We start from the raw sequence: 22,774 nt of genomic DNA on the forward strand, positions 1-22,774 counted from the left end.
GACCCCAGCTTTAATAAATGTTCCCCCATTAGTCACCTGGACTTATGCTGTGAAATTTTTCCTGCACAAAGTCAAGAACCCACACACTGCCAGCTGGCTCTAGGCAGACCTTCAAAGGGCCAGGTCCCCTTTCTGGCATTAATACCTTCCTCCCCCAAATCTTCAGCAAGGATTTGCTTTACCTTTTCCTCCAACCTTCTAAATAATGTGTCCACAGGAGTTAGTCACAGAGGTAAGCATAACTTATCTTGTGGTGGCAGGAAAGAGGTTGAGATTGTTAATTTGTGCAAATGAGAAAGTTTGACGTTCCACCCATCACTGTTGGTCCCCCAACCCTTTTTGCAATTGGCAACCACACTGAAGTGACAGCCATTATGAATTCGCTAAAACATGAGCTTCGACTGCCTCTTCTAAGACACAAAGGAGCTGCTCCAAACAAACCTACGGAAAGGCCAGCAACTCTCATCACGCCTATACCCTTCTCCCCAGACTCAGGTATGCTCACAGGGTGGCTCCTGCGGAATCTCTCCCATGCTTTCTGGACACCAAAAAGCAGAAGTCTCTCCCCCTCCACTCATGCCTCAGGCTCGCAGCATCCCTGGGGGCATGTGGCCCCCAGCCTGAGCAGCAGCTTAGGGTGGATGCCTGGCATTTCTGGGTGGGGAGCAGCTGGTCTGTGAGCTCACAAAGGCTACTTGGGGGGTCCACAAGCTGTTACTATGGCTACAATAAGCCAATATACACAACTCCTACATGTGGAAACATTTTCAATAGCATAAATTCTTAAATAGACATCAAAACTAGAAATGCCAAAAAGGTATTTTAATAATAAAATTTCATAATAGAATTAGGCAGAGAACGGTACCTACCTGTTCTTTGCAGGTATGAGGCAGGTTCACGTATGGCAGTGCCTGTGGTGGCCTAATAGCTAATCTTACAAATTCTAAAATACAGACTAGTTTGATGATCCTGTTGGCAAGGTTCCCCTCTCACACATTTCTCAGCGGGCTAGATGTCTTAGGAAAGATGTCACTGTATCCACAGAAATTTGACTCACTGATGAACTGATCAAAGAGTCAGTGAAAGAAAAACAGTATTTCAACCAGCTCATTACACAAGACAGAAAGACAACTTAGGGTTTTTTATTGTTTTATTTGGGAAAGTGCTTCTTACAAAAGGGCAGCTGTAAAATACAGAGACCTCTGTAACAATGACTTGTTTTTCTTAAAGTGAAAGAATGGGTAGGATCCAAGGAATCAAAAGCAGTCGATGGGACAACTCAGGAGCATCTCCAAGTTATTTTCAGGAAACAGCAACAAAATTCAAGCTAAAATTTTCAATCAAGGAATTCTAACAATTTAGCTTGTCTTGTGAATTACCAACCCAGCCCCACCCCCCTTGAGTGGGAAAGAATAACTTATTACTGCAAACCAATGACTCCACTACAAGAAACACCTTAGAACACAGTTTTGAATCACATCTGTCTACCTGCAAAGTACAGGGATGGAATGAGGCACATACCCACAAAAACACAAAAACCTCACAACAAAACCCCTCAAACGAGGACAAAGGTTTGCCAAAAGGTGCCTGAACTGGAGAGGGTAAGAGATCATTAAGCATTAAATACAACTGTGTGTCCACAACCCCGTTTTGTGTTAAGATATGGGATAACCAGATAGTTTTACCCTCTATGGCTAAGCCCATTTATCCATATAGACAGACAAAGCTAGCACTGCTCTAGTAGCGGCTACCAACACACCGCTTTGTCCTGTAAGATCTAGTTACCACACGAGGCTGAATCACTAAGCCAAGGTTTTCCACGAAGGCTAAGAACACTGCACCTCGGCAGGGAACGAGGCTGACCACACACTCGCACTCACACACGCCAATCTACCAGCTCTTGGGAGTCAACCTCAATTCTGCATTTCTTTTATGCCAGTAAATCATTCTTTTAGAATCTTCCTGTCATACTGAACAGTAAAAATTTCCACACATTCGCACCTGCTTATTGTTATCCAGTAGTCATTACTTGTGTGCAATTATCAAGAGACCAAAACCACAGAACAAGTGCACAGGGTAGGGATTGTGGGGTAGGGAACATATAAAAACACAGATGTGCAGATTTTAGCAGAAACCTCAAGTATCCGCCTCTAGGTCTGTAGCACAGGCTACTTGCCACAGTTCAGATCCTTCACCCATCACCTCTTCTTGGACCCCCCGAGAAGGGCCAAGGCTGTGGCTTTTGAACCTGGGTCCTTAGAATGAGTGCAGCACGTCCATGAACACCCTCCAACTGTGTGAATCTGGTTGAAAACAGATGACGCAACAAACCTACACTAACTGTCTGACAGTTAAGTTCGTGTTACAAAAAACTAACTTTAAGGTTTATTTTTGTAACTTTTTAACCAGAGGAAACAACATACTCCTTGGGGAAAGGTGAGGGAGTAAGAAGACAGGCCCTGGGTACGAAGTATTACGACAGCACCTGGAGTTGCTAGGCCTGCCTAGGAGACACGGGCACTGCCACACCACCACAGGGGACAGCCACTGTCTGGGCTCAGCAGACCAGTTCCCACGCCACGCAAAGCTGCTATAGGTCCAAGTCATAAAAGTCTTCCAGCTCATCGTGAAACAAGTCCCACTCGTCTTCAGAGTCTGTCAGCTCGTCGTCGTCGTCCCCACCTGCAGCCAAAAGCATAAGCAACATCTCGCCCAGCTCAAAGGTGACAACCTCTTCTTCATCGTCAAAGGGGTTGCTGTTCTCTCTTTCCTCAATGAGCTCCCAGAAGTGGTTCCTTCGTTGGGCCTGTAAAAAACAAGGCCATGATAGGGGTGGCACTGTCGAGTGGTATCTTCTATTCTCTCCTTTCTAAGGCAAAGCGTCCAGCACACCAGGGGGCATGGCGAACCCGACTTCTCATTTAGGGTTCCATTTTACCAGTTCCTCCCCTCTGGCTACATGATGCACAGGTTTAGACTAGAGTTTTAAGTGTTCTAGCTCTTCCTCTCATGCCCCTCCCCGTCTCCTGAGGTTGGTTTCCTGCTTTCATACTCTAGTTTTGCTCCCAGACCTGAGTGTTAACTTTCTCCTTCCCCTACCCCAATCTGTGCAGGACTCACTGAGATGGTGGGATTTTCCCTTCTTTAAAAAAAGTGAGAATTACCCGGTATCTGCTTGATGTTCCCACTTTCTGTCTCTGTGGCTCCTCTCTACGGCCATCAGGGTACGCATGCTTGTAAAAACAGTTCCCTCCAAATGGGCAGCTCCCACGTCCTTCATCAAAATACCTGCACGCCTTGTTGCTGGAAAGGAAAATATCGCAACCCTTATTCACGGTGGATTTCAGGTCTGTATGCAAGTAGCATCCAGGATTTCTCTAAACAGCTAGGGATAGAACCAGTATGTCAGTTTATGGCCCTCCCCAAGGTGCGCTCTTAAAGGTGTGTGTGCTAATGCATGAAACACTAGCTAGAAACAGATACTCTGTCAAAGTCTAACTAGAATCTAACAGCTCTACCATGGCAGATCCAGCAGAGAGAAAACCTTCTAGAAAGCACCCCACCACCCTAAGAGCATAGGACAAGTATAACATGGATTGAGAAAGATGGGGCCCTAGTCATGGGGCTTTAGTTACAAAAGCACAGACTTCACTGTAACATGTTCCCTTGGCACACACCCCAAGGACTGCGCTATGGCAAGACACGTAATGGGTGTTACCGGGGATGACAGAATAAACTGTCCTGGGAAGTAAAAGGAAGGGTAGGAAGGAGGTAGGAGTATATAACGCAGCCTGTTCTTTTCAAAGTGAACCCAAGCTCCGCTGGGATCTTGACTGAAGAAAAAGGCTGCAGTGCTCATACCTCATTGCCTCCTTGTATTTCTGAATGAGTTTCTGCTTCTCTTCTTTCTCCTCCACCCAGTACTCACTTGGAATGACAAAGTTAGATGTGATTCGGCATTCTGGGCAGGACCTGGGAAACAATGAACAGGCTGCAGTGCAAATTCCCCTTCACAGGCCCACTCTTCAAGGACACACCCTGGTGTGTCACCTCCAGATTTATAGACTTAAACTACAAGTCAGTGGGCATCTCCTGAAAGTGCTCCCAACATTGTCACACAACTGACCATTTCCTTTGAGGCAAGACAAGCTCCTTTATAAATTCAGCTTACTGGCTAGCCAGTTCATTTAAAAAAAAAAAATAGAACTTAGGTTAAAATAAGCAACAAAAGAAGACATTTCACACAGACTCCTTTTTCTTTCGTTTAAATAGATTTATTTCTTGTAACTTTGCTCTGTTTAAGTTATGTTGTTTTTGTTCAGTTATGAGAACAATCTTTAAAGGATGGTGGATTATTGGCTAGCTTAATGGATGAAATAGGAAAGTGGCAAATGTAAAACGTCAGGAAACATACATTCAGAGCTAGGTAAGCTTGTTCACTGAGCCTAACGGGGCTAATCCGTTAAACAATCTCCTCAGAAAAAGCTTCTACTAACTGTTACATAGGGTTCCCTCATTCAAACAAAAGTAAATATACCAACTAACCTAACCTATAAGCTAGCTGAAATACAAACAAGAAACCCCAATTCAAAGAATACCCCCGTTTCAAGATAAAATGCATGCATTTAAATGCGGTCCGTCTGCTTGAAAGCTGGCACAAGACACTAAATTCTTCCCCAAAATAGAAAGCACAAACGAAGATTGGGGAGGAGTCTCACTTTATGATCTTGCTCTCAAATTGCTTAGCACTCCTCCACTTGCGAATACACTTGAGACAGTAGGTGTGGCTGCAGTTGGAGAGGATCCCGAAGCGGCGCTCACCAGGGTTGGCTTTCTCGTAGACCACCTCCATGCAGATCCCACACACTTTGTCCTTACTGCGCTGGATGGCAAACGAGAGCTCCATGTCCTTCTCATGGGCCTCAATGCAAGACTGGAGAAAGTGGAGAGAGAAGTGTAAGCAAGTCACTGGACAATGCGAGACTTCACCGGACAGTTATGACTCGTGTTCAGAGACCCAGCGTCAGCTGAAGAGTCAGTGTTCCCAATCTGACAGCAGCTTTGTTCGTTCACAAGTACAGGTACACTGACATTTTGGGACTTGACATTACCACAAAAGTCACACAATAAGGACTTAACTTCAGGAACTGAAAAATTATACAATTTTCTCAATCCTGCAGGCCAACCCCTGTAATCTTCATTAAAGACCGTTTGCATGCTAAGTTTGTTGACTTTCTCATTTCTAGCTGGAAAATGCAATTGGGATTAAGGCCCTAATTTATAATCCGTCAGAAAACAGGGTGAATGAAACTAGCATTTATTAGGTGGCAATTATGTGCCAGGCACATAATTTGCACATAAAAAAACAGCTTTACTGAGATATAATTCACATACCAGGTAATTCACTCATTTAAAGTGTACAATTAGCCCTGGCCAGTGTGGCTCAGTTGGATGGACTGTCAGGTCACCAGTTTGATACCCAGTCAGGGCACACACCCAGGTTGCCATCTCCATCCCCAGTTTCCCAGTTTGGGGGGTGGAGGAGCATGCAGGAGGCAGCCTGATGTTCCCTTTCACATCAGTGGTTCGTATTCTCTCTCCCTCGCCTTTCTCTCTCTAGAGAAAAAAATCTCTTAGTGTGAGGGCCTTATTTCTTGATAAAGCATCCAAAAAGCCCAAGAAGGAAAATATCCCTACTGACCAGTATTTCAATTCACCAAAAGTTTCTCTGAAATGAACCAAACAAACGGGCAATGCTGTGAAAAGAAAAATATAGTCCCCATACCTATTAACATTATGTCATCCTAAAAACTTACTTTTATGTGCTGTGATCTCTGGGCTGCGTCCACTGGGTGTAGGACCTGCAGCCCGCACATGTCACAGGAGTCTCCGTGGAGATACACGCAGTTCTCCCCGTAGCGGCACTCTCCCACCGCTGCATAGGGACAGAGCTGCTTCTTCGTGTCCACGGCCGCTGGCTCCTTCTCTGGCTCTTCCTTGGTCCCTGAGCCCTGCAGGGGTGCTTCAGTGCAAGAAGGGGCAGCTGAAATGTTTAGGAGAGTGGTAAAGGTCCAACATGGATCAGGCAGATAAACCGAGAGCCTAACTGAAAAGAACTTTCATTGAACTCCAGAACAGTTTACTGAACTAATTTTCTTACTCTTGGAAGGAATGAATTTTTTCCTAATGCTGGTATTTCCGAGATTAGGCTGGTAAAAGGGGGGTGGGGAGCTCTTTATGTATCTCTTGTGCAACTGTACTGATAAAGGGAGGCTTCAGTTTTTCAACATTCTAAATTCAATACTAAGGGGATTCACTTACTTTCACTCCATCTGTCAGTTTCAGGTAACTCATTTAGACTATCACAATTAGGCTGCACATGAAGGCGGGCAACCAGAAGGTTGTGAAAACTCAGTTAATTGATGCACTACTATCTAGCCCTCTGACTTGTTTTTATTCTTCAAAATACTCACTACGGCCACAGTAGGGCTGCCCAGGAACAAACTCAATGGCATTCACCCAGTCTTCTGAACCTGCTCCTACAGTTGCAAAGTTTGAATTTGACTCAGCCTCGCCTGTACTCATTTCAACAATCGGTCCAACTACTGGTGAGAGGCTTGAGGAAGCAGCAAGGGATGGTTTTGCAGTTAGATCTGTAGCAGTTGCTTCTTCCTGTTTCAATGGTTTGCTATGTTCGTATCTAAAAAAAAAAAAAAAAAATTAAAAGTCAGTAGTCGCAGTCTAAGCAGAACCCTCTAGATAGGATTTCTATTCCCTGATCCGTCCTTGGGTTCTTTGTAAACTGCTATGCACATGAATCATCTGGGAAATTGTTCGAAGGCAGACACCTATTCTGTACCCACGTGATGCTCACATTGCTGGCCCAGGGACCACACTTGCGGAACAAGGTCACAGACAAGGGACAGACAACATTGGACTGTGTGGCCAAAACAGAGATTCAAAGCAAGGCTGACACTCAAATTCAACAAGTGGAAATATGGAACACATTTTACCAAAAAATAAATTTAAATGTTCCCATTACTAAAATCCAAACTGTTACCTTCATATTCCTACTTTGCTTTGTAGTACAAATCATTTTGAGTTTCCTGCTATCAGCTACAAAAGCCAATGCATTTTATTCCATAGCCTGCAATCATGCAAACTGAGCACTGACAGGAAGGAACTATCATGAATATGCTTTTATCATCTTACTGCCTCCTCAAAAAGCATGAAGGAAGTATTCTTTCATCATTTTAGAGGTGACATAGACGATGAAATGGTCAAATAAGTGGTATGCTAGGTCTCATGTAAATCGTAAGCTACTTTTCACAAAATGGCAACCATTGGCCAAATCTAGCTACTTATTCCCCCCCCCCTTTTTTTAGTATTTTATTTTATTTTTGGTAATCCTCACCTGAGGATATTTTCCCATTGATTTTTAGAGAGTGGAAGAGAGAGGGAGACAGAGAAACATCGATAGGTTGCCTCCTGCATGTGCCCAAACCAGGGCCCCAGCCAGGGAGGAACCTGCAACCGAGGTATGTGGCCTTAACCGGAATCAAACTCACGACCCTTCGGTCTGCAGGCTGACGCTCTCCACTGAGCCAAACCGGCCTGGACTAGCTACTTATTCTTTTCTTTTTTAAAAAAATATATTTTATCGATTTTTTTAGAGAGGAAAGGAGAGGGATAGAGAGTTAGAAACATCGATGAGAAACATCGGTCAGCTGCCTCCTGCACACCCCCTACTGGGGATGTGCCTGCAACCAAGGTACATGCCCTTGACCGGAATCGAGCCTGGGACCCTTAGGTCCGCAGGCCGATGCTCTACCCACTGAGCCAAACCAGTTAGGGCTAGCTATTTATTCTTAAATGAAATTTAGAACTCAGTTCCTTGGCCTGTGCAGTAGCCACTTTTTCAAGTGTTCCAGAGCTATACATAGCACATTTTCACTATCAGAAGCACTGCTCTGGTTTAGTTTAAAAACCACAGGAAACCTCGGAAATCTAGCCCCAAATCCTCACTTTTCAGATTAATTCCCTGACTTGAAAGGGGATAGCAGAAAAACATTTTATTTATTTTCACAGCCTTCAAGTTAGAAGAGGACCTGGGCTTTGTAAAGAAGATAGGCTTTAATTTAAAATGCCCCCTCCAGAGAGAAAGGCTTCAGGGCTTTAGGAATTAAATGTCAAGATCCAGAAATAGCCTTAGCCAGGTAGCTCAGTTGGTTAGAGTGCCATCCCCATACACCAAGGTTGTGGGTTTAATCTCCAGTCAGGACACATACAAGAATCTACCAATAGCCGAAACCGGTTTGGCTCAGTGGATAGAGCGTCAGCCTGCGGACTGAGAGGTCCCGGGTTCGATTCCGGTCAAGGGCATGTACCTGGGTTGCGGGCACATCCCCGGTGGGGGATGTGCAGGAGGCAGCTGATCGATGTTTCTCTCTCATCGATGTTTCTAACTCTCTATCCCTCTCCCTTCCTCTCTGTAAAAAATCAATAAAATATATTAAAAAAAAAAAAAAAAAAAAAAAAAAAAAGAATCTACCAATAAAGGCATAAATACATAAAACATCAAATCAGCTTCTCTTTCTCTAAAATCAAATTTGAAATTTTTAATAAAAAAAGATGCATAGCCCAACCAGTTTTGCTCAGTGATTGAGCATTACCCTATGAACCACAAGATCATAGTTCGATTCCTGGTCAGGGCACTGCCCAGGTTGCAGGCTTGATCCCCAGTAAGGGCCGTGCAGGAGGCAGCCGATCAATGATTCTCTGACTCTGATCACTGATGTTTCTATCTCTCTCTCCCTTCTTCTCTGAAATCAATATATATATTAATATGACACCCATATTTTAGTTCTTTCTCCTTTAACATATTCATTTTAAGGATTTCAGGGTAAATGACTTCAAAAATCATTAGACACTTAATAGCTTATCCAATTGCAAATATAACTTTTGAAAGAAGTGCATTTTGGTTTTAAGGCAAATTTATCAATGAATCAACAAAGTATGGTAAGTTTTTCAAAGCACAGAATATTTCCTAGAAAGTTCACATCTGTACATAAATTTTCTTGCTTTCTAATATTCTACAATTTTCTATGGGTATAGAGAAGAATGTTTTAAGAACAGACTAAAAAGGAAAAAAAAACAGACTAAAAATTTGAGAAATATACTGGGTTACTTTTTTCTTTTTTTATCAACACCTGGTTATAGCCATGCACCATACGTCAAGAACAGTACCATCTACTGGGAAGTCAAATGTGAATAAAACGAGGTCCCTACTATTAAATGAAAATTTATTTTGAACATTAACCTTTTAAATTAAAAGTTCCTCAGGAAAAGAAATGTATAACAAACAAAAACAACTTTATTCTAAGAGATTACATTGAGGAGAAAATACAGTATTTAAATTTAGACTAAGACACTAAAAAACATATGTTCTAAACAACAACAACAAAAATATGTTCTCAAGTCTACCTATTTAGGCAAAGTTATTCCCTTAGTGCAGTGTAGATCTATATAAAATGTGTTTCCAAGTAAAGATTTGTAAAGACAAAGCAAGAAAAAAAGAGTAAAAGCCAAGACTTACAATTCTGAAAGGTGTTTACCAAAAAGTTTCAAGGGTCAAATATAAGGTGATGGAGGAGATCAGACTGGTATTGAGCACACAGTATAATTTACAGAGGATGTATTATAAGAGTGTACCCCTGAAACTTGTTATTAACCAATGCCACCACAATAAATGTAATTTAAAAAGTGGTTTGGTGAACCATGGACCTCCTTAAGAGCAGAGATGGCCAACTAGGCCCTCAGGCCAAATCCAACCAGCGCTAACAATGGTCAAAACATCTTTAAGTGGTTGAAAAAAATACCATTTGGCCGAAACCGGTTTGGCTCAGTGGATAGAGCGTCGGCCTGCGGACTGAAAGGTCCCAGGTTCGATTCCGGTCAAGGGCATGTACCTGGGTTGCGGGCATATCCCCAGTGGGAGATGTGCAGGAGGCAGTTGATCGATGTTTCTCTCTCATCGATGTTTCTAACTCTCTATCTCTCTCCCTTCCTCTCTGTAAAAAAATCAATAAAATATATTTTAAAAAAAATACCATTTGATGGCACACAAGATTATATGAAATTCAAATTCAGTATCTCAAACTAAAGTTTCACTCTACTCCTATCTAATATATCAGCTTATATGTACTATCCATGGCTGCTTTTGTGCTACAAAAGACCCTTGCTGAAACCGGTTTGGCTCAGTGGATAGAGCGTCGGCCTGCGGACTGGAAGGTCCCAGGTTCGATTCCGGTCAAGGGCATGTACCTGGGTTGCGGGCACATCTCCCAGTGGGAGATGTGCAGGAGGCAGCTGATCGATGTTCTCGCTCATCGATGTTTCTAACTCTCTATCTCTCTCCCTTCCTCTCTGTAAAAAAATCAATAAAAATATTAAAAAAAAAAAAAAAAAAAAAAAAAGACCCTTATGGCCTGCAGAGCCAGAAATATTTCTTCTCTTGCCCCGTGGAGCGAGTATGCCAACCCCTGCTTAAGAGGATTCTCACATCTATTAGATTCACAGTCTGTGACAGTAGTTTTGTTATAGTTATTATTTCATGGATTATCACAGAACCACTGATCTTTTTAGTCACAGTGTTCAGTGATGAATTAAAGCTAAGCTAAAACTGAAACAAGTATGAACTTTTCGTTCACCTTCTGCAAAAACTCTGATACATACAATCAATTTCTACCTAAGGACATTTTATCAACGTTTCCCCTCGTTCTAAGCAAGAGAGACTTTTCTCTAGATTGGCTTGCGACCCGCTACTCCCAATCACTCCACGGTCTGATGTCTGCCTGTAAAAATTTTAATGTATGAGATTTAATAGGTCCAGAGGGCAAAACCCTTCCAAAGCAGTTGTCAACCAAGGCAATACTGCCTCTTTCTCCAGGGGGTGTGTTCAGGAACAATGATGACCTGGCCTCACTAGATGACAGCACCACCACTATGAAACACTGATGTGGTACCACTTCTGAACTGCTGGAACTAGAATACTATCTTTCACTATAAACTATCCCCTGGATGAGGAGTTAATTATTTTAAATCCCTGGGCATTGGTGAAGTTGTATAAAAAGATCCCTAGAGAGTAAAAGTGAAAGTAGATTTAAGTCCCTAAGCATAATTTTAACAAAAAAACAAGCAGTCATGGAACCAGACCCTCCCCAGGATTCCCTCCTTGCCTGTCTATAATCCAGCTTGTAATAATCACCCTCATCAGCCTGCCCCAAGGATATCACCCAACTCCCCTTTCAGGCAGAACCCTAGTACATAGGTTTCCCTAACTCCTTTCACTTTATAAGTGCTCTACATCCAGTTCAAAACAGCATCATTCCCCAAAGAGGGAGTTGTAGCCTTATTATAAAGAAAACTTAAGGACATACTGGGATTTTCTGAGGAGAGTATCACTGTGCCACTTTTTCCTTTCCAGTAATATTGCAATGAAAAAAATTAAAGCAAATTATTGACTGCTACTCTCAGACATCAGGAGTTCTACTTCTAAGCTCCTACAGTCACATGAAAAGGACCTTTTTTTCTCTATTCTTGCTAGATTTCCTAATAAAACATATGTGATGACCTAACATTAATGTCTCACCCGTCAATAACGTCTTAGTCTTTTGAACTCTAAGCATTTGAACCCAACAGTTGACACAATTCTTATCTAATAGGGACACTCAAATTAGCTATGACATTGCCAATCTGTCTTACCATACTCCGCCCTTCAAAAGGTGGAGCCCAACCTCCTCCTGAACACGGGCTGGACTTAGTGACTCGCTTGTAATAAACAGAACATAGTGGAAGCAACAGTGAGGGCTTCTGAGACGAGGTCATAAAGCCATTGTGGCTGTGTCCTGCGCTCTCTTGCACCACTGCTCTGGGAAAGCCAGCCGCCAAGAGGAGGGCACCACAGGAGCCCCAAGAAAAGGTTCCTGTGGTGAGAACTAGTCTCCCCTTAGTAGTCATGTGAAAGGTGATCCTCCAGCCCCCAAGACTTCAGATTATGACAGCCCTGCACCAAATCTTGACTATAAATCTAAGAGTCTGGGCTAGAACCACCCAGGGAAACCACCTTCACATTCCAGACCCCCAGAAACTGATAATTGTTTTTAATCTGCTAAATTCTGGGATAATTTGTGTAGCATCAATAAATAACACATTCATACACCTAGATATTTTCTGAAATGGGAATATAAAGAAAGCTCTACTCAATTCTGAAGCAGAACCCACCATTATTGAATTGCAACTTAACAGGATTATGGTGCCAATTCAACAAACAGAAATTACTCAATTAATTAATCCCTCTTGGCTCCCTAACATTCTGAATTAGATGCTAGAGATATTCTTGAAGCACTTTCCCTAAATCTTAGCTTATAATTATTCTTGGGAGCTGGGATGGGGACAGGTTTAGGGAAGTTTGGTTGGAATGACAAACCCTCATAACTAGCAACCTAATACACTCACTTTTCCAATGACTGTGAGACTGAAACCAGTTCTCACCATAGAGAATTGAAAGCAGTCCCGCTTGGTTCAATATGCATCTCATTCTTGGTTTAAAAAGGAAATGTCATACACAAACATACTTTCACCGCTCCCTATCCCTAGGTTTGCAGAAGTTGCTCCTTGGGCATTAATTAAACTTAGAATTGTATTACAAATTCGTTTTTTAAAAAATATATTTTATTGATTTTTTACAGAGAGGAAGGGAGAGAGATAGAGTTAGAAACATCATCGATGAGAGAGAAACATCATCGATGAGAAACATCAATCAGCTGCCTACTGCACATCTCCCACTGGGGATATGCCCGCAACCAAGGTACATGCCCTTGACCGGAATTGAACCCGGGACCCTTCAGTCCGCAGGCCGACGCTCTATCCACTGAGCCAAACCGGTTTCGGCACAAATTCATTTTTTAAAATGTATTAATATTCCTTCCAAGTGAGAGATTTCTGTCACTGCACTAACATTCCTAAGAAGTCCTTTATTTTAACCCTAGAAATTATAAAGCTATTGGGATTATGAATTTTATTAATTTTTCCAAATCCACCACTGAACACAACTGATTGGTGAACAAATTCTTACCTGCAGCGGTCTCCGTAAATACAGTACCCTCGCTGAAAATACTTGCACAGCACACCGTATGGACTGTCAGAGAGGTCATGCGAGTAGCGACAGTTATCTCCTTCCTTACAAACCCCGTGCATGAAATACCTGTGAGACAAGGAACCACACAGCTGGATTAAACGAGATGGAGCCAATACTCAAAGAATTCATGACCAATATATTCCACCAGCAATACACTAGTACTGTATACTAATCCTATACCCATGATTATATTCTACACAAAACATGTAAAATGCACAAAGAAAGTAGAACTAGACTACGACCATAAAGTTATCCACTAAGGCACCACAGGAGGCTGCCTATAGACACAAAGTTTAAATTTAAACTTCGATGTTGTCAATCTTATCTTTCCAGGTTAAGTCTGACAACTGTTCTCTAGTTATAATCCTAATGGGTACATTCTTGTTTTTCACTAACTTTAGCCATAGTGGCAGTTTTATCTGCTAAAAAATAAATAAATAAAAACCTAAGATTAAAAGCAAGAAACAGTGTGGTGATTGGGGAGGGGGGATGGGTGGAGGTGGAAGAGGGTACAGAGGAATAAATGGTGATGGAGGAAAAAATAAAAAAGCAAGAAACAATGAAGACTGGACCAGGTCAGACTATTGCTTGTTTCACTTCAAGAAACTATTTTAATTATTTAAAAGCCACATGTGCCGAAACCGGTTTGGCTCAGTGGATAGAGTGTTGGCCTGTGGACTGAAAGGTCCCAGGTTCGATTCCGGTCAAGGGCATGTACCTGGGTTGCGGGCACATCCCCAGTGGGGAGTGTGCAGGAGGCAGCTGGTCGATGTTTCTCTCTCATCGATGTTTCTAACTCTCTATCTCTCTCCTTTCCTCTCTGTAAAAACTCAATAAAATATATTAAAAAAAAAAAAAATAAAAGCCACATGTAACCATACAAGCAAAATTTGCTGCAAAGGTAGGGAAGAAGGCAAACCATTGTATGTCCTCGATTAGCAGAACGATCTCCCTGCGCCTTAGCGGAGTGCCCGTGTACTGAACTAGCAGTTTCCCTCTCAGTGTCAGAGCAGGACTCAGCGGCCGCTAAGTGGATCAGGACCAGCATCGCCAACAGCACGTGGGGATTTGCTAGAAATGCACATTTTGAGACTTTATCCCAGACCTTCTAATCTATAACTGGGCTAAGAGGGGGCTAAGGCAAGCAGCAACCTGCATTTCTCTAAATGACTGTGGATCAGGGAAGCAATAAGGGTTTCATTTTAATCCTGAAAAGTGAGTAGAACCAAAAAACACACCAACCCCATCATTCCATCACTGACTTATTAGGATTAGTTTTTCTTCTTTTAGTCTTTCTCTTGAACAGGGTTATGAAGATTTAGTTTTGGCAGGCTACACCTCCCCAAATATGCACCTTGCACCACTGGTACAGAGTAAAGGAAAAAGTGCCTATTTCCTGGGTGTAGGTAGAATATCAGTAAGCACATTCCACTTTGCCCACTAATTTGGAATGATACACAGAAAATAAATTCACATTTATCTAAGGCTGTCCCCAATTAAAATGTGGAAGGTTATTCAGCACAATTTCCTGCAAGTAGATCTTCACAGCAGATAACATGGAAAGAAAGAATACCACTCTGGTGGGAAGTTGTTAAGATCCTTAAATGCCCTAGGACTGCAAATCCATCTATATAAAAGCCTAAGCGACCATTATTATGGTGGAACGCCAGACCAATCTGTCGATATGATGTGCACTGACCACTAAGGGGCAGACGCTCAATGCAGGAGCTGCCTCCTGGTGGTCAGTGCGCTCCCACAGGGAGAGCGCTGCTCAGCCAGAAGCCGGGCTCACGGCTGGCCAGTGCAGCGGTGGTGGTAGAAGCAGTGAGGGCTCACGGGCTGCGAAAGGGCACAGGCCATGCTGAGGACCACCACCACCCGACCCCACCCGACCCCACCCGACCCCACCCGACCCCACCCGACCCCACCCGACCCCACCCGACCCCACCCGACCCCACCCGACCCCACCCGACCCCACCCGTGCACCGGGCCTCCAGTAACAAAGCACATGGTAGGTCAAATTATACTTAACCTATCCCAGCAAAAAACAAAACAAAAATTATACTTAACCTAATCAAACTTGGGTTTGAACTTTCTCTCAGCTACAGGGCTACTTTGTGTAAGCTTTAAAGCTGTTTGTGAGCCATATCACCCAAATTTGAGCTACATTGTAGCAACAGATAATTTTTTAAAATCTATGTTTACTGATTTCAGACAGGAAGGGAGAGGGAGAGACAGGAGCATCAGTGATGAGTCATTGATCAGCTGCTCCTGCACACCTCACACTGGGGATCGAGCCTGCAACCTGGGGATGTGCCCTCAACAGGAATCAAACCGTGACCTTCTGGTTCATAGGTTGACATTCAACCACTGAGCCATACTGGCTGGGTCCAATAGATAACTTTTGACTGCATTAAGTGAAGTGATTAAAACTTAACAAAACTACTATGCAAGTAAATAACTACATTGTAATCACTACTATGGAGTAGTCATGCTTTTGAGTTTCTATAAAAGTATCCACAGTTGAAAATAGGTTATTCTTTAGAAACAGTGTCACTGTTTGAATACAATTGCTCTCTGTCCCAACCCCAGTGGGAACACTTGCTCTTACATTCTAAGAAAGACAAGCGTGCCTATACCCTCACTATTTATTTGGGGTCAATTTGATGTCAGAGATGCCTGTGTTTTTAAGGCTTGATAAAACATCTACCTAGAGATAAAGCTGGGCAGTAGCTCCTAAATCTCAGGCACAGTACTTGGAATTTCAGGTTTGTTCTTAAACCCTATTCTGCCATGGTCTTGTTCAGTGCACTGTTGCACTTAGGTTTATGATGCTCTTCTTTATGTCAAATTAAGTCATCCAGGAATCACTACCTGACAGCTGCTGACCTTACTTAACCTTGTTTCCTCAATCAGTTGCTTCAAGGACCTCAACTCCCTAATACCTGCATCTTAATGTTCAGCATGACACCTTACCTTCACACTTTTGCAACACCTACACCAATATTACTTTTTAATATCCATAATGGATGGAAATTTTCCTAGAATTCAAAATAAAAGAGTAAAAAATAAGTCAACAAATAGATTGGACTGAGAAATAGAACCGCCGGCAATAGAAGTTCCTGAGGTCCATAATGAGCATCACTGGAGGAATTCAAGCAGGCACCAAGTCACCTGATACTGCAGAATCAACAGAAACACTAGAATACAAGCCCTAGTTAGTCAGGGCCAAATACGTACTAAGCATTATTTCACATTTACTTGGTATGTGTGGTCTGGGTTTTAGGTTCTTGCCTTTTGCCTTGCAGTGGTACTAACACTGTTGGTATACCCAGAATTATTGACATTTCTCACAGTGAAATCCCTTCTTGCCAACCTATCTCTGTGTAAGTCTAAGCAACTGGCATGATAGTGTAAGTTATAACAGATAACAACAAAAGGCAACCCACTCCCAAGAATTTCTCACCAAAACCAAACCAATAAAAATGACACCATTAAAATCCACCTTATGCCCCTGCCCAGGCTGAGCTTGCCCATCCCTGAGGTGAAGACTTCTGAGCCATAGATTTCTGCAGTTCCTTCCACCTGGAAGATTCTGTGACTCCAAACAGACACTGTCAGGTAATAAAGACATACCATTGACGAGAATCCCGACCTACCTCTTGGAAGCCTAAGCATGACCAAGATATATTAGCCTGCTCACAGTTCCTCTAGCATCGTAACAATCTAACAATCTCTTTAGGAATTTATAGAAAATTACAGATCATTAATTAATTTAAGATTTAATCACTTAATCTGCTATTACATTTCTCACTTTGATATTTTAATGTGCCCTATTTCTCAAACTGGCTTGTAAATTCCTGGTGGTTAAGAACCATGCTTTATTCTGCTTTTACCTCCTCGGTACCCATACACATAATAGGTTTGTTTCCTAAAAGACACCATTCAAATTCGGCTGATGCCCCTGTAGAAGAGAGCTGGGGGCCGTGGTGAATCACAGTGACAGTAGCAAATTAAATCTCCCTAGGCTGGAGGACTTCAAATACCGTCCCTTCAAACCCAGAGTTGTAAGCAATGAATTTCACCTACTGATATCAGAGCACTTAAAGACCTTCTGAAATTTTTCCTTCATTTTTAAGCTATACTAACCACACTTAACGGCCTGGTGGGGGCAGCATAATACAGTTTCTTGAGAAAGAGATACCTAGGATTTTCTTAAGCTGCAGAAATAAAACACAAGATAGAATTTGGAGAGATTCTGAGCAATTAAAAACAAACATCCATCCTCCAAACAAGTACTAACTTCTAAGAGTATTATACTCTAAGAGGTGAAGAAAGCCAAAATCCTAGGAATGAGAGGGAAATGGACACAAACACTAGAACACATCTTGGACTCAAAGAAGTTTTAGCTATCAAATACACTGAAACTATTTATAATACAGTGTTATCACTTCTTGGGCTTTTGGCTAAGATCAAGTGTATTCATAATACAGTGCATTTCTGCATTCCCTTTAACATCTAGCACACTCTCGTGTAGGCGCTAATGCTTATTCACTGAATAACTGAATGAGGTAGTCCCAGAAAGACATATACATATGTTCCATTTAAGTCCTTTGTCTTTGCTAATTCACAAATGGTGTTTTCTTGTTGTTTTGTTTTTTAATGAAAGCAGAGGAACATTACTAGTCTATACTGAAGTGGATAATTGTAGGTGTGGATTTAACAACATCAATTCAAGTAGTTACTGAATATGTCAGGTACCTACAAATAGGATGAAGAAATAGCCCTGCTTTCAGAGCTCAAGTCTAGAATAAATGAAGATATCATGATACTCCTCTGTTCAATAAAGTGTTTGTTTTTTTAAATAGGTCATGTTGGTACCTAAAATAACTGAAAACAATGTCAACCAAGACATATCAACTAATCTGCACATTTTTTCAGATAACTGTCTAGCAAGCTATTGACAGGTTTATGTAAAAATAAAAAACAAAACCCCGCACGTCTAAGCCTGTGTAGTGTTTTCTCCCCCCAAATACTAGATTACTCAGGTATGTAAATTTCTTTAATACATAAATCAATTGGTTCATGGGCAAAGAACCACCGCTGGTCTGGGAACAATCAGGCTATTTCATTAACTCAAAGATCCTAAATGCAGGCAAAGAAGAACAATCAGTTGGTAAGCTGTGTTCTGAATTCTGATGTTACTGGTGAGGAACTAGAAAAAGAGAACCAGAAAAGGAAAAAGCACCTAACAGCGGGGAAAGTGAAGCACAGGAAGTGACAGTGAATTCTGTGCAGAGATGTCAAGTTGGGCTCACGCTACAGACACAGCAGGATCACCTGGAGGCTAAGTATGTCAGGCTGGTGAGAGGTTTCAGAGCCTATTTAGATTGGAGATGGCGAGGGAAATGGAGGCACTGGATGAAGTCCTTAAAGAGGTCACATCTTCAAGGGAGATTAAGTTCATTGTATGAATGTAGAGTGGGGCTGCAAGGCGAATGACTGGAAAATTCAGGAATATAAAGTTACACTAGCACTTTAATTTTTTTCAAGACTCAACCAGAACATATCAAGCAACTGCAGCACGTAGTTACATGGATGGGAATTCTTAAATTACCACTTGGGGGATACCGCACTCAATTCCTTTCCTAGGGTCTACCTAAAACAGCCTCTATGCTTCCCCCATCCTGGTACTCAAAGTAAAGGCAATTAAGCTTATCATCTATGCGTTAACTGCATCATGTTAAAGACTGGCAGGGCCTCAAACTCGCTGTTAATGCTAGAACAGTGAGTTCTGTATATTAGGAATATCTTTGCGTCTTAATTATCTCACCCAGATGAAACCGGCATTTCGGATGGATTTTTGCAAATGAAAGCTTCTGCTCCTACTGATCACATTTTTAAAACCCAAGCATAACATCCAACTAAATGCTCTAACCTTATTTCATATATAGATATGTTATATTTGACAGCTTGACAGTTTTTAACATGCGTATACACGTTCCTATAAGAGCCATCCACTAACCACTCAAAAGGGAAAAAAAAAGACTTTTTCCTCTGACATACCAAGCCAAAACAAACCCTCTCCTCCGGGCTGCAGGTCTCTGACTCCCTGCAACGGAGAGAGGCGTGGATTTCAAAAAGAGAAACATTTCGCCCCGGGAGGGGAACAGCAGCTCGTAAAACTCAGGGGGCGGAGGATGCCGACCCAGCCCGGCCCGGCCGGGCCCAGCCCGGCACACGGTTCCCAGACAAAGCTCAGAACCGCCAGCCTCGATAAACATACAAAGAAATAACAAAAGCTACTTCTCCGGGCGGGGCGGGGCGGGGACGCGAGCAGACGTTACAATCCGATGACACGGCGGCGGCGGCCCCCCGGCAGCCAGGCCACCTCGCCGGCACCCGCGGCGGCGCTCCCGGGTCCGCAGCTCTCCCTCCCCGCACCTGCGGGGCCCGCGGCAGCGGGTGGGACCGGCGACAATGAAAGGAGGGAGGAGTCACCCCACCTCTCCCTCCGCGCGCCGCGCCGCACGGCCGGGCGCAGGGAGGGCGGCGGGCGGGGGTTGACGCCGCGCGGACAGGGAGGCGGCGGCGACCGCGGGGACGGCGAGACGCCGGCCGCCCCGCTCCTCCGCCCGCCCTTCCTCCGCGGCCCCGGCCCCCTCCCTGCACCAGCGCCGGCCGCGCAACGTCTCACCTGCAGGTGACCTGTTTCGTCCAGCCGCCGCCGCCGCCGCCTCCCCCGCCCCCCGCCCCCGCGGACGGGGAGGTGGCTGTGGGGATGGGGGTGGGGGAGGCCGCTGCCACCGCCGCCGCTGCCGCTCCTGCTCCTGATGGTTTGGCTGTTGTTCCGGGAGCTGCAGCCTCCGCCATTACTGTTTATCCCACACAGCAATGGCACCGGAACTTCCGGATCACATAGTTCCGGTCCGGCTGCGGGGAGGAGAAGGCGGCGAGGCGACGGGAAGGGAGAGGAAGGAGATTGAGGCGCTGGCTCGCTCCCCTGGGCACCGCGTCGCGTCTCCGAGCGCTCTCGCCGCTCCAACTGCGGGCCCGAGCCGGAGCGCCCGCGGCCCGCCCCCCGCGCCCTCTGATTGGTGGACCGGGCCGCCCCGCCCAGAGGGGCGGGGCCCGGGCTCCGCCAGGTGGGCCCCACCCCCGACTGCCCCCAGGCTCCACTTCGGGAACCGAAGTCCAAATTTCCAGGGGCTGGCCCCAGGGAGTACTTCCTGGCAGAGGCCGGTTCCGTGGAGTGGCGATGAGGGAGCGGGGATTTGAGATCTGCTTAAATTCCCTTTCCCACTGACTGGCTCTTCCAATTACTAGCTGTAGGAATCTGGGCTAGAAAGATACCCGTTTTCTCTGAGCCTCAGTTGTCCCATCTCTGGAAGGGGATGGTAATAGGCGCTACCTCATAAGGTTGCTGTGAGGATTATAAAACAAGCGTGGGGACCACTGAGCTTAGTGCCTGGAGCCTAGTAATAAACACAATAACTCCTATTCCTAGCAATTTGTCTCTGAGCAGGTTAACTTACCTCTTAGTGCTCCTGCCTGATCTCTAAAAATAAGCTTAAACAAATATTTTTACAATACCCACCCCAAAGATGGTTGCGAAAATTAAATGAGTCCCTGTAAAACCTTGATCACTGGGCTTCACGACGCAGTTGATACTTAATAGATAATGAACAAAAGGTGTCCAAAATATCCCAGCTTGAACTGATGAACGGAGTGGATCCAAAGACATGGAAGCATGGAACAGAGTTTGGAATCTCAAGAGTGAAGGCAGGGGGAGGGTGGGGTAATCAACCAAAGACCTTGTATGCATATATGCATGGCCCAGGGACACAGACAATAGGGTGGTGAGGGCCTGGGGCGGAGGACGGGGGGGATGGGTGGGCTGGAGGGAGCCAATGGGGGGAAAAAGGGGACGTATGTAAGTAATACTTTCAACAATAAAGATTTAAAAAAGAAAAATAATAGTCCTAAAAAAGTAAATAAAAATAAATCCTGAGCTTTCACAGACAGGTTTCCATAAGCCCTTAAATTTGCTTTTCTCTAGTCTCTACCTTGAGAGTGAAAATCCACCCCACTGATAATCAGACCACGATGTACCCAACTGAAACCAGGACAGTAACAAAGTGGACAGAAAACAATGTTTCTCTCAAGGCCACACCAACGGCTGCAGAAGGACTAACAGTCCCTTTTGAGTAATTGCAGCTTTTTTATGAGTGACTTCCCCAGACCCACTTCATTCCTCCCTCCCACCTCCCAAAGATTGTCCAGACGCCCAGTTCCTAAACTGCCCCATCTCAGGACAGCACCCAACGCAGAGCTGGCCTGCTCTTCCCTCAGAATCACCCAGCATGAGCTTCCACCCTGTAAGCAATGCCCCCAACGCCCCTTTCCACGAGGCACCCCCTTCCCTCTCCTGCATGGCCTCCCCTGCCTCAGCAGGTTCGTAAATTTAACTTTGTTGGACTACTGGTGTATTTCTGGTAGTCTATCTGTGAGGTATTACTAGTCACGTCATAAATTTGGTTTGTTTTAATGGGGAAGGGGAAAGCAAGCACCTTAAAGTGTCTCTTATGTTAAGCAAAAGGGTCACTTACACCTAAAACAATTCTATCCTAGGAAATCTTCTTGAAGATTCTGGGCTCTTTTTGTCTCTTTACTGTTGTGTTGCCCTCATCAGGAACAGTGGCACCCAGCTCAGAGCCCTCGTGGGCGGACATGAGACCACAAAAGATCCGATTCCCAAAGAAACACCTGGGCCTGAACTTGGGAAGTAATCCAGCGTGGTGCGAAAATGGAGGGAGGACAGCACCCAAAGCCGTCCCCAACCTCCGAGGTAAATCCCGGGGCTGAGAGACCAAAGAGGCTGGCAACGCCAAGGATACCAGCTTGTTAAGGGAGCTTACCTGCAAGGCTGGTCTTGGAAGGAGGCCAGGCGAAACGGGTATCCTCCGCGCCACGTGGAAGGAGCTGAAGGATTCTAGGCCGGAGCGGGAAGGCTGGGGTAGTGGGTGGTGACCTGCCCCTTATAAGGGGACAAAGCCTCATTTACATGCTTGCCTGGGGCGGGAATGGGCTGTTCCTGGGCCCAGCGTGCCTGGGGCATAGGAGAGGGTGGGGCAGTCTCTGTGGAGATTTGGGGAAGCAGACTCTGTTCTGCCCTGAATCTAGCTGGAGGGTCCAGCAGCAGCCACACCACTGAACAAGCCCACACAGGCCCAGCTGAGCTGAGCTCTGAATTTTAGATCTTCTAGTTCAACCCAGCAGCCTGTCCTCTGCTCCAGGTCCTGCAGGGGGAGTTTCCATCATGGTTAGTCCCCATTAGGTCCCGCGTGGTGCGGCTTCTCCCCTTCTCAGACCCCATCGCTATTCTGCCCCTTTTGGGCTTCTCTCCAACAGCTCTGGCCTCATGCTGACCCCACAGTTCAGTTATGGGGTCTTTACCTCAGTCATTCCCTCTGCTGGGAGCCTCAACACCCAGGTAGTTCCTTGGCTAGCTCTTCCAAGCTTTTGCCAAATCTCAAATCTTTTTTTTTTTTAATATTTTTATGTATTGATTTATTT

At 44.4% G+C, this 22,774-nt stretch overlaps 1 protein-coding gene across 3 annotated transcripts; it reads right to left on the reverse strand.

Moving 5' to 3' along the window:
- Positions 1-1,136: 1,136 nt before the first annotated feature.
- MKRN1 (makorin ring finger protein 1) lies at positions 1,137-20,223 on the reverse strand. 3 transcript variants are annotated; one of them, XM_081102075.1, is made up of 8 exons: positions 19,896-20,223; positions 13,136-13,264; positions 6,474-6,700; positions 5,817-6,043; positions 4,719-4,933; positions 3,862-3,972; positions 3,165-3,303; positions 1,137-2,682 (listed from the first exon to the last, which is right to left on the reverse strand). In XM_081102075.1, the coding sequence occupies exons 1-8, from the start codon at positions 20,069-20,071 to the stop codon at positions 2,659-2,661; spliced, it is 1,248 nt and encodes a 415-aa protein (XP_080958201.1). In that variant the 5' UTR covers positions 20,072-20,223; the 3' UTR covers positions 1,137-2,658. The 3 variants fall into 3 exon arrangements, with proteins under 3 accessions (XP_080958201.1, XP_080958200.1, XP_080958202.1); XM_081102074.1 differs by having other exon boundaries at positions 1,137-2,806; XM_081102076.1 differs by having other exon boundaries at positions 1,137-2,806; positions 3,929-3,972; positions 19,896-20,094.
- Between the last annotated feature and the right edge of the window lie 2,551 nt (positions 20,224-22,774).

The sequence above is a fragment of the Myotis nattereri genome (assembly GCF_964212035.1).
Source record: "Myotis nattereri genome assembly, chromosome: 11".
Classification (NCBI taxonomy): Eukaryota; Metazoa; Chordata; class Mammalia; order Chiroptera; family Vespertilionidae; genus Myotis; species Myotis nattereri.

Coding starts and splice junctions, on each gene's coding strand:
- MKRN1 (XM_081102074.1), bottom strand. CDS start 20,071: ATGGCGGAGGCTGCAGCTCCCGGAACAACAGCCAAACCATCAGGAGCA. Junction 6,044..6,473: donor GCAGCCCTACTGTGGCCGTA/GTGAGTATTTTG, acceptor TAAACATTTCAG/CTGCCCCTTCTTGCACTGAA. Junction 3,973..4,718: donor TTTGAGAGCAAGATCATAAA/GTGAGACTCCTC, acceptor ATTGTTTCCCAG/GTCCTGCCCAGAATGCCGAA.